General features: G+C 64.4%; 1 protein-coding gene across 1 annotated transcript; it reads right to left on the bottom strand.

The window, feature by feature from the left end:
- Positions 1-3,092: 3,092 nt before the first annotated feature.
- Positions 3,093-11,529, bottom strand: H696_03041 (hypothetical protein). Its single transcript, XM_009496928.1, has 10 exons — positions 11,450-11,529; positions 11,219-11,307; positions 10,988-11,046; positions 10,344-10,544; positions 9,441-10,223; positions 8,911-9,319; positions 6,756-8,705; positions 4,913-6,500; positions 4,741-4,814; positions 3,093-4,606 (listed from the first exon to the last, which is right to left on the bottom strand). The coding sequence occupies exons 4-10, from the start codon at positions 10,482-10,484 to the stop codon at positions 3,144-3,146; spliced, it is 6,408 nt and encodes a 2,135-aa protein (XP_009495203.1). The 5' UTR covers positions 10,485-10,544; positions 10,988-11,046; positions 11,219-11,307; positions 11,450-11,529; the 3' UTR covers positions 3,093-3,143.
- Positions 11,530-11,543: the final 14 nt, after the last annotated feature.

Below are 11,543 nucleotides of genomic sequence, written 5' to 3' on the forward strand. Positions count from 1 at the left end.
TGTAGCAGGGTTCACACGGGTTAAGCCTAAGTCAAGTGAGTGAGGCTTGACGAAGGGTACCAGTGTGATCTGCCACCTGGTTAGTAACCTCTTGGCATGAAGGAAGGGACATACCAACCAGCGGTTCACGGTCGTCTGTTACCAGATGAGTCAGTAACTCGGCTTGAGACGAGTTAGTGGCAAGCGAAAATAGAAAGGAACTCGGATGTTAAAAAGGGTTCGAGAGGAAGCCTTAGAACAGGTGTTCGTCGGCCTAACTGGTGCTTCGGCTATACTTCCGTATACTCTTCGACACACAGCTGCTAAGGCTTTCGCTCTCAGGAGGCTCTCAACGAGAGTCCCCCTTTTTGACCTTTGGGCTCGGTCAGGGGTTGGAACTGAGAACCCCGCGGCTGGGCCCGCCCACCCGCGTATCTCCGTCCTCGGTCGAGCGTTTATGCCGCTCGGCCTCGGCGGCCACCTGGCTGTTGTTCTACCCCGCATTCCTCTCCGAGGAATGCTGTTCTGGGATGCTATCATTCCCACGATGTAACACGTGTGGCAATTCACTCACGTGTTGCTTCATCTATCGTTTACATGGGGATTCCACTACAGGAGGTTGGATCTGGCACGGTCGTCCGTCTCCCTCGCCCGACTTTTAGTCGCGCGACAAAGGGCACATTTTCCTCCGCAGCACGTGGCAGGGCGCGTCGAGAGTCTGTCACCGTCGGCCAGACGCACCACGCGAATATCCCCGGGCCCTGGCGCACCGCGAACGCGTTATCACTTCGGCGTGCATGTCGAGAAAGCCGCGGCCTTCGGGATCAGGCAGAACGAAGAGATAGAGAGAGAGAGAGAGAGAGAGAGAGAGAGAGAGAGAGAGAGAGAGAGAGAGAGAGAGAGCGAGGGCAAGCCGGTCTTATGTCAGAGGGCCGCTCTGGGCGAGGTGCCAACCGAGCATCGACATGCGCCTGACGGCCCTCACACACACACACACACACACACTAGCGCGGAGCGTGGCCGGACGGGGGCGCCCTTGTGTCGTCCGTGGAAAATGACTCATGCCGGGGTGTGGCGTGGACGATTTTCGGAAAACCCAAGCCCCGAGAGAAATCCTTCGAATATTAGCGCCCCCGGGACAATGGATAGACCTCCTTCTGACTAACGCATGTCAGTGTGCGAGTGCGGGGCGCTTTCCTCGTAATGCTCCTGGGGCGTGGGCAAATCCTTCTGGATACGGGGTGGTGTGGGAGCGGAAATCACCGCGAGACACCCTTGGAGCACGGCCATGTCACACCAGTGACCAGGGAAGGCCAGGGTCGAGAGGCCGTCGTCTTCCGCGCCCATTTGCCAACTCAGTTGTCGAAGGGCGGCACAAAAGAAAGAGTCATGATGCGGGCCCGCGCGAGGCCCCCTCACTCTCGAGGGCCCACAGGTACAGGGTGGTGTCCCCCCCCCCCTCTTTTGGCGGCCAGCCTCTTCCGCAAAGCATTCAGTCCCCCCTCAGGGCGCCGGGCGCCTGGTCCCTGTCCTGCTCAGCTTACTCTGGGGCATCCCGGAAGCGACCCTCGCCGGCTGCTGGTGCCAATGCCGCGGGGGAGCGGAACACACTGGCCTCTCAGTCCCCGCGCCCCTGGCCCCCTTCCGGTCGACGCGGGCCATGTTCCCAGGCAGACAGGTGTAACAAGCGCAGCAGGCATGCCCTCCTCGGATCGTCCTCTGTGCGGGGAAACCCGTCGGCCGCTGGTCTTCGGGCGCGCAGCCCCTGTTGGAAAAAATGCCCTGGAGACATGCTGGGCCCTCCTCCGCGTGAGAGAGGAAAATCCCCCGGGACCCACGCACAGGGGGTTGTTCCCCGATCGGCCTTTCTCCGGCAGCCAGGAGCGCTCACCCACAAATGCCAAATGACCATCCGCCCAGAGTTCTGGCCCCTCCTTCCGTTCTCCCCTCTCGCCCGGGGAGGGGGTCGCCGATCCGAAGACGTGCTGCCATGGTCTGTTGGAGTAATTTAGAATGTTGCGAACAGGCCTCCAAAGAAGTGGGATAATAAAATAGTGGAATTACGAAGCCACCAAGACAAATGGCTCAACACATCATGATTCTACTGACGGTAGCCCGCCATCCTCGGCCGACCAAGCGGGATGCGGCCGTGGTCCGGACGTGAACTTCCAACGCGGGAACCCCGACATAGTCCCAGCCCCTTGAATCGAAATGCATGCGCCCCGCCAATGTCGGGGCACCTGGGACCTGGTGGTGTACTTTCCCCTTTCCCACACCCAGGAAAGCGGGTTGTGGCACAACCGCGGCCCCGCCCTTCGAGGGCATGTCTTTCTGCTGGCAGCCATGGGGACGTGTGACCCATGGCATCGCCGGCCGAAATCACGGGGTATCCATGTGGAATGTGACTACTCAATACAGTTTGCCCTGCGAGCGGGTTGTCCCCCCCCCGTTCAATAGGGCAGTAGTAGGGTGATGGCGAAAAAAAGGGCTAGGTTGAATGGCTTTTGGTTGGTGAAAACACCGCACCGACGCGCGGGTCGCGGGCTGTGGCGAAAAGTGCGCACGTTCGCGTGCGCACCCCCCCCCCCCCCCCGCCTCTCTCTCCTCAGGCAGGAGGGGGGAGCACGGTTAACTGACGGTGCGGAAGCAACCAAATCGGGTTCTATTAAGGAGCGGAAAGGTCGCCGACCAATGGGACAGGCAAGGTTGGCTTGAGAGTCTTTCCTTCGCGCAGGGGGAGTCTTGGGGGGCAGGGGACAATGAGCACCGGGGCAAGGGGCGGCGGGCGGAATGCGAGCAACTGTGAAAGGGGGGCCCGGGAGGAGGACCGAGGAGGAGGAGGAGGAGGAGGAGGAGAGGAGGGAGATGATAGTCTGCCTATTTGAAAGAGGGAAGGTGGCAGGGAGCACTGCGGAGTATGTGTGCTTGTGTGTCCACGCGAGCAGCCCCGAGAAGTGCTCAATCGGCAAGAGCAGTTGCCCAACCAAGTGCACAAGCGCGGACCCTGAAGAAAAAATACATCCTTACCCAGTCCCTCGGGGTTTGGTGGAAGCCAAGCTATAATGGCGGAGAGGGAGAGAAAGAGCCAGACCGAGAGGGAGAGGGAGAAGGCGGGGGGGGAGGGGGGGGGGGAAGGACGGGATGCGCCGCCAGGCAGACATTGCTTACTGGAAGCCGTGGTGATGGTGATGGTGGTGCGAGGCAGGCGCCTGGATAGTGCTGCCGGCTCCGCCGGCGGTCGAGGGCATGGCCAGGAAGCCGCCGGTGGAGGCATACCCATTGTGGAGGCCTGGGGGCTGGGCTGCAGTGGGTACGGGGGGACTGGAGCCCCCACTGGAACTGGTGGTAAAGCCGGGGACATTCGACCCGACGGCCAGTCCGCTGGCGAAGTAGGGCAGCGCCAGCGGCTGCCCTGGGGGTGGCCCGGCCCCGGCCATGTGGTGTGGCTGGGCCTGCGATGAGAGGTGATAGTCGTGCAGGAGCAGCTGGTGAGGCGGCGACGCATGGTGCACATGCGAATGGGCCGGATGCATGTGCGGATGGTGCGAATGGTGGTGCGAATGGTGGTGCAGGTGGTGCAGGTGGTGAGGGTGATGCGAGTGCGGGGGGACGGATGAAGTGGCGGCCGCCATGGCCGCGGCAAACAGCTGCCCCGTTGCCCCAGCATTGCCAGCACCTCCGGGAAGATGGAGCAGCGAGGAGGGAGCAGACGATTGGCCAGCATCCTCCATCGAATACTTGCCGCCGCTTCCCGAGGCGGACAATTGTCGCGGGTGGTGGCCGATGGGGGCCGGGGCGCCGCCCATCGTGGCCGCCGGCGAGCTCACACAGGCACCACAATGGCCGAGGCCCGCACAGGCGCAGCTCATTCCCAGCGGGAGCCAGGCCTGCCCGGGCCCGGGGAAAAGCTCGGCCCCATTGCCAGATACCGGTGGCGAGCCGCCAGCCGTCGACATTGGCACAGGCATTGACGCGTGGCGAACGTGCACGGCAGTGGCCACCGCCGGGGCAGCTGACGACGCCGTCACCGCGCCAACCGAGTCGGCAAACAGCGACCCGGAAAGGGACAGAGCCGATGGCCGGCCGCCAACCAGGGTAGCAGCAGGAGCGCCCGTCGCCGCCATGGAATCGGTTGCCTCGACCACAGGCGAGGCGGACTGGCCTGCCTGTGGCGCGCGATACTGTACAAAGGCCGATGTGGTGGTGGTGGTGGTGGCGCCGGCGCCGGCAGCGGCCGCGGCAGCCGCGGCACTGGCCACGGCTGCCGCTGATCCCGGCGGCAGGAACATCAAATCCGCCGGTGCCGTGGCTACCAGTCCCTCACTGGAGTCCAGCAAGGGGGGCCCACCAGCCTTCGGCAGGGTGGGATCCTCTTTCTCCTCCGGCGCACAGGCTTCCGCCACCGAGGACAGCTCGGCACTGGCGGTTTGCGAGCGGACCAGCGCCCCGGGCCTCGGCGTGCCGATCGCGCCGAACTGGCTCGGTGCTGGGAGATGCAGTCCGGTGGATGCTGTTCCCCCGGTCAGAGCGTAGCCGGGCCCGATGAAATGCGGCTGCGAGGCGCCATTTGGCGGGGCAAGGTCCTCCGCCTCCAGATGGGTGGACAGGGTATGCGGATGCAGGTCGGCTACTGGCAGGGACATGGGAGAGGGGCTCGATTAGAGGGGGTAGGGGGCAGTGGGCAGCGGGCGGGGGGGGGGGGGAGGCGGATCGTGCAGAAAGATGATGTGCGTTTGAATGTGCAACAGAGCAGGGCCATACACTCGGGCCCCCGGGCGGGAGGAGAGGAGGAGGAGGAGTATGCATGTCGGGGGAAGAGTCGGACATCCGTTGGCCTGGGGCGCCGGGAGAGGAGAGAGGGCGGTCAGAGAAGCCGAACAGAAGGCGGAAGGGAGGGGGGGGGGGGGAACCCATCCAAAAGGGTGGGACGCACGGAGACGCGGTCGTGTGAAGGGGGGCCGGTGCCGTCGGCTGGGGGTGAGATGCCAAGAAGGAGTGGCTGCTTCCGGCATCAGTGATGCCCAGCCCCAGTAGCGAATGCGACAGAGCGGCCAGCGTGCCATCCTCGCCCGACATGCCGGCCCGCGTGGGATAGTGCGTGGCACTGGCCACAGTTGGATCGGTGGCCACCGAGGATCCCATGTCGGGTCCTGTGTCTCCACCAGGCGCCAGCGGGACACCCGTCGGTGTCAGGAGCATGTACTCCGTCAGGCCGAAGTTTCGAGGAAGGGGCGACGGCGAAGGGGCCGCACCAAGTCGAGAAAAGCCGAAGGGCACACTAGTCGGTGGCTGGGTCTGTGGCCCGGCCCCGGCATTCGCGCCGCCCAGTAGATGCGGGACCTGGGACGATGTCTGGGACATCAACGGCGGGACGGACACCATGGGAAGTGAGCGCGACCGCGCATGTGAGCCCAATAGCCCAGGGTGCGGTGGCGCGGCCAATGGGATGAACGAGGGAACCGATGTCACGGCCGGGGGGGGAATGGATGCGGAGACCACGGAGTGCGCCATGGAAGAGGTGTCACTTGTCCCCGCTGTCGACACCGCGGTGGAGGAGATTGTGGAAGCAAGGAGCGCTGGTGAAGAGGAACTCCCATCTAGACCGGCACGGATGGAGCTGCTGGAGGGGGAGGACGAGGACGAGGAAGAGGACGAGGAGGAGGAGGAGGACGAGGAGGAGGACGAGAACAAGGACGAGGAGGGTGGGGTTGCCGTTAGGCTGGTGACTACAGGGCTTGGGGATCCGCCGCCGCGGACATCGCTGGGTTCCCAGCAGGAGGAGACATCCGACTGGTCGAGAGCCTCCGGCACCTTGGCCAGGGCGGCGCGCGGTGACAGGCGACTGGCATTGGTGGCAGCTCCTGTGCCGGGCTGGCTGGCTGCTGAAGAGGTCAATGACAGGGACGACGAGGGCGGCGGGGGTGGGGCCGACTCCTCCGAGGCAATGCCTGCCACAAGTGACAGACCGGTCCCCGATGGAAGGTGATAGTTAAGATGGTGACCAAGGTGGTGATGGTGGCCAAGCTGATGATGTTGCTGTTGCTGCTGGTGGTGGTGGTGTTGCTGCTGGTGGTGGTGGTGTTGATGTTGCTGGTGCGGGTGCGGGTGCGGGTGCGGGTGCGGGTGCTGTTGCTGCTGGTGGTGGGGATGGTGGCCATGATGGTGGTGTTGGCCGACAGGGTGATGCTGGCCGAGGGGATGGCCATGATGGCTGAGATGGGGGTGGGCGATCGGGCTGAGATGACCAAGATGATGGAACGCCAGCGCTGTTGCCGCATTCGTGCCATGTAGGCCGTTCAAGCCGGGCAGAGATCCGGGGGGAGCCGCTGCCGCCGCCGCCGCCGCCGCCGCCGCCGCCGCCGCCGTGGAGCCCCCCGAGCCACCAGACGCGGATGAGGGGGGTGATGGTGGAGGGAGGGATCCAAGCGACATGGGGGTCCCAGTCGTGGAGGAAGAGCTCATCGATGTGGAGGACCCTCCGATAGACGTGGAGGACCCAAGCGAGGAAAGTGACGACTGGGCTGAGCAGGAGGAGGGCGATGATGACAGAAGTGAGGGACCGCCTGATGCTGCGTGCAACTGTGCATGCGCGTGTGCATGAGGATGCATGTAGGACTGCATCAGAGCGTGTGGCCCCGGCACCGACGATGACTGTTGCGACTGCTGTTGGGGCATCGATTGCAGCATCACTTGTGGTGTGTGTGAGTGGTGCATCGGGAGAGGGAAGGCGCCGGAGGGGGGCTTGCTGTGGGAAAGGAACCCGCCGATTGTGGCACCTCGGTCACTGTTATTGCTGCTGCTGCTGCTGCTACTGCTGCTGCTGCTGGCACCGGAATAGGAATGTCGCCGATTTGAGAAGTAGTGTGCTGGCGGTGAGGAGGGATCTACCGTGGAAAAGATGCCTCCACCAGCAAGGCCCGTAGGCGAGGGGAGAGCCCGGGCCGAAGTGCTACCCACGGTGGACTGATGGTGAGAGAGCTGATGGTGTTGCAGCTGCGACTGCGACTGCGACTGCGGCTGCGGCTGCGGCTGCGGCTGCTGGTGATGCGAGTGGTGCAATCGTGCAACGGATGCTCCGGCAGAGGAGACACCCGGGCGCACTGGAGCAACAACAGCCACTGCGGCCATGGCTGCCTCCATGAGGCCCGGTTGGGAGGAAGTGCCGAGACCGGGACTGGCCGGGGCAGTGGCTGAGAGCCCGATGGTGCCGGAAGCCAGAGCAGCGTTGACACCGACCCCGGGCGACGCGGCATCCGACATGGGCGAATCCACCGAGAGCAGCAAATCCGTCGGTAGGAGATCCCCAAGAACCACATCCACGCGAGGAGATCGGGCGGAGGGCAGTGCAGGAGCGGCGGCGGTGGTGGTGGTGGTGGCGGCGGCGGCGGCTGCTGCTACTGCTGCGGAGGCGGCGGCAGTAGCAGCAGCGGCAGCGGCAGCGGCAGCACTGGCAGCAGTGGTGGTGGCGGTGGTGGTGGCCACAGGCCCCGCCGTGGCTACCCCAGGAGGCGAGCCAGCAGACGAGGAGGCAACACCCAGTGCCGAGCCGGGCCGGGAGGGGGGAAGCCGGCCGACTGGCTCATCGCCCAGGGGGAGAATCACAGGCGAGGAAGAGACCCCGCCGCCGGTGAAGAATGCCCCACTGACCACCGTGGACGGGGTGAGACCACTGGCTGCCGAGCCAAGACCGGAGCTGAGGGATCCACGTCGACGCCCGCCCTGGAAGCCGGTCGGTCCGCTACTGGGCGGCGGCGAGTAGGATCGCCGACCTCCTGGACGTGAGTGCTGGTCGCCGGATCGCGAGGGCCCGAGGGAGGAGGGCAATGGCGAAAGGGGCGTATGCGAGCGCGAGTGCCGGCCCCCTCCACTGGTGGAGGAGTTGTTACCGCCGCCGCCGCCGCCGCCGCCGCCGCCGCCGGTGGTGGTGGACGATCCGGAACCCGGGCCGGTCGAGGTGCCTGACCAGTCGCCGAGCCCGGCGGCCGGGAGCTCGGGGAAAGGTTCCTCCTGGCCGGCCAGCGGACCGTCCACATAGAAAAGCTTCGGCCGGTAGACGGCCTTCTCGAACATGATGTTGCTATTCCGGAAGTGGCCGATCAGAGCATCGCGGCCTTGAATCCGAGCAAAGGACAGAAGGCAGATCTTGTCCGAGTTGAAACGCTCCCAGCGTTGGCCATTGAAGCGCTCGAAAATGTGCAGCAACGGCGGGCCAGGCCGCGCGAAATTGACAAAGGCATACCCGACATTGCACTGGTTGTTGAAGTCAATCGGCAGGTACACAAAGTCGATCATCGGGACGGCCGCCTTGTCGAAGGCCTCCAGCAGCATCTCCTGGGTATACTTATTCGGGATGTTGCGGATCATCAAGGTTGTTCGGCGCTCTTGCCCGCTGCGGACTTGCTCCGGGCAGAAGACAAATGGATCGGGCACGCTGTTTGCGGTGGGCCCGCTGCCTGTAGACCCGCCGCCGCCACCGGAGGAGGAGGAGGAGGATGAAGAAGAGCCTCCAGCGAAGGGGGATCCCGAACCGGTGCCAGAAGAGGGACCCCCGCCGGAGGCCTCGGACACCGAGCCGGAGCGGGCGAATCGGAAGGGAGGAGTCGTGCCAGCTGCGATGGGCCCAGCAGGTCCGCCACCACCGCGTGTGCTGGCACTCGAGGGACCGGTGGTGGTAGGCTGCCCGCCAAGGCCGGCGGCCGAGGTCCCGGGCGCACGGCCACGCGGAGCTGTGACCAGAGCATTCGAGGTAAGAAAGGTAGGCCCATGTCCAAATTGGGGGGGAGGGGGGGGAGTCAGCGGAAGAAGGGGCCATCGAGAGGTCCATTGAACCGCGATGGGCGGATGAGCGGGCAGGAGGCAGAGCGAATGAGAGGGAGAGGGAGAGGGGGAGAGAGAGAGGGAGGGAGGGGGTGGGGAAGTGCGAGAACGGACCGGTGAACTCTTGCTGGTTACCTCCAGAGGACCAAGATCGATGGTGACCGGACGCGTGGGCGCCGGTGTCGGACCAGCGTCCGCGATAGCCGGCGCCGCTGCTGCCGTGAGGGTCGCTGTCGGTGGAGAACTTCCCTCGATCTAGAGGCAGGAGCAGACCCCCATCGATGGATCCCTTTCGCCGAGCAATCCCCCCATGTCCATGATGTGCATTGGCAGACTGGCGATGGTCAAGCGAGGCTTGGAAGGCGGCCGAGGCGGCAGCCGCAGCGGCGATCGGGTCATTTCGATCCAACATGGATGCGGGGCCCGGAGCGCCGGGCCCGGAGCCACCACCGGCGCCGTGGCTGTATGACAGGTGTGGCAGGGAATAGCGGCGGCCATTGGAAGGACGCGCAGAGACGGGGGGCTGCATGATGGGAGTCCGAGGAGCAGAACGGCGGGGGGGAGATGGTCAGAAGATGAGATGAGAGCTCCAGCATGGGTGTGGGAGAGGGCAGTCGCGAGGGGGGGGGAGAGAGAAGGCGTACCGGTCCGGGGTGAGGCTCAACCGAAGGACCGGCAGAGGGAGCCGCCGGGGGGGTGGCCACAATGTACCGTGGCCCGGCCACATCGAAGAGGCACACCGAAAGGGAGAGTTGGTGCTCGGGGGAATGATTGGAAAGGGTCCGGTAGAGGAGATCCGAAGCGCGACGAGCGTCGCGCACGTCGAAAAACTCCAGTCGCCAGCCCACCTTGTCAGACTGGGCGGCGCCACCGTTTGCAGCAGTGCCGGTCGCCGGGGTGGCCGCCGCCTGGGGGCAGGCGGCGGGCTGTGTGCCGGACTGAGGCCCCCCGGCCGGGGCACCGGCGGGCCTCTCCGCGCCGGCGGGGTGGTCCAGGCTGCTGGTGGATTGGCTGCGATTTCGCATGCGCATGGCCAGCAGGGGCTTGGGATTGGAGAGGAGATTGTCACGCCAGTGGTTGACGAGGCTCATGATGTGACGCCGGTCCTCGGGCGAAGACTCGGCCGGGAGGAGCTGGTGGGCCAGGGCCCGAGCGCTGAGGCTGCCGGCCTCTTCGAGGTCGGGCATATTGGGCAGGGTTCGAGCCGAGAAGAAGAACACCCAAAGGAGGGACTTGTCGTTGAGAGGGTGCCGCTCGAAGGACACGCCGAGGGCCCCGCCGCGGGCAGCAGGCCCGGCACTGGACAGGAGGGTGGTTTCGAAGCGCTTGGCCGCGCGTGAATCGAAGAAGACAAGCTCCACACCATGGCAGCCATCCTTGGTCGAGGCCGGCGGCAGCGGGCTCGAATATTGGAGATCAAAGGAAGACTGGGGAGGGGGTCAGGGCGGGAATGGGCCGGGTAGACTGGCGGGCGAACGAAAGGCACCCATTTGCGATCCGGCAAGGGGGGGGGGGGGGCGAGGCAGTGAATGAGTTGTCAGCTGTACCTTGGCAAGGTCGATGATTTCCATGGCCTCGGCCTCACTGGCGCAGCCGGTCACCAGGAGACAGCGACTGTGGCTGACGCTGTTGGACCAGGCATTTCCATTTGGTCGAAGGGCATTGCGCTGCCTCCTACGGTCGGCCATGACGAGCGAGGGGCCCAGGAGCGGTCAAGCGGAGCTGCGTGAGGCGGGAGCCAAGGTAGTCTGTCTGCTGACGGTGAGTCGGCGGCAGGGGGCAGTTGGAGCATAGTTTGCGAGGTAAAGGGAAGTAAAGGGAGAGAAAGGGGGAAAGGGAGAGAAAGAGAGGAAAGAGAGGAAAGAGGAAAGAGAGGAAAGAGGAAAGAGAGGAAAGAGGAAAGAGGAAAGAGAGGAAAGAGGAAAGAGAGGAAAGAGGAAAGAGAGGAAAGAGGAAAGAGAGGAAAGAGGAAAGAGGGAGAGAGGAAAGAGAGAAAGAGAGAGAGAGAGGAAAGAGAGAAAGAGGGAGAGAGGAAAGAGAGAAAGAGGGAGAGAGAAAGAGGGAGAGAGAAAGAGGGAGAGAGAAAGAGGGAGAGAGAAAGAAAGAAAAAGAGGGAGAGAGAGAGAGAGAGAGAGAGAGGGAGGGAGGCAAGTCAACCGGGAAAGCGGGCCGAGAAAGGGGGAGGACATACCGGATGCCTACCACAGGCAGGGGCGCATACGTGAAAAGGGCTGGCCGGATGGAAGGTAACTGAAGCGACGAGGGCTGTCAGGGGGAAGCGCTGAGAACATAAAACATGCACAGGAGGGAGGGAGAACGGCGTATAGGGGGTTTGGGGGGGGGGGGGGGGGGGGGGCAAACGGCAGGGGTCAGAGCCCAATGCTCGGACAATGAGAGGAGAAAAATAGAACGCGATACTTACAGGAGTGCTGCTTTGGAGCGGCGAGCTGGGCACCCTCGTGCGGCCACGGGTGCGGCGGGACTGGCAAATTGTGCTTCACGCCCAGAACACTGGGAGCAGGGGCAAGGCGTGTGGCGGGTGTAAGGGCGTGGGGGGGGGAGGGGGATCTCAAAAGATGGCAAGAGAAAGGAGAGGATGGCGTATGCTTCAAACGGCGGGAGAGGAAAGAAGCATATAGACACACGCACGCACCCTATTGGATGAGGAGGGACGTTCGGCAAAATCGGAGCGAGGGAGCACGGGCAGAATCGGGGGCCGGGGGAGGAGGCTCGATCGGGGTGGGGGG

This window comes from Fonticula alba (genome assembly GCF_000388065.1).
Source record: "Fonticula alba strain ATCC 38817 unplaced genomic scaffold supercont2.4, whole genome shotgun sequence".
NCBI lineage: Eukaryota > Rotosphaerida > Fonticulaceae > Fonticula > Fonticula alba.

Bases quoted from the DNA above. Each gene is read 5' to 3' on its own strand.
- H696_03041 (XM_009496928.1), bottom strand. From the start codon at position 10,484: ATGGCCGACCGTAGGAGGCAGCGCAATGCCCTTCGACCAAATGGAAAT. The intron at 8,706-8,910 runs GTCCGTTCTCGC...CTCTGGTCACAG, and splicing joins TAACCAGCAAGAGTTCACCG to CTCCGCGTGGCCGTGCGCCC. The intron at 4,815-4,912 runs GTGCGTCCCACC...CCGGCGCCCCAG, and splicing joins CTTCACACGACCGCGTCTCC to GCCAACGGATGTCCGACTCT.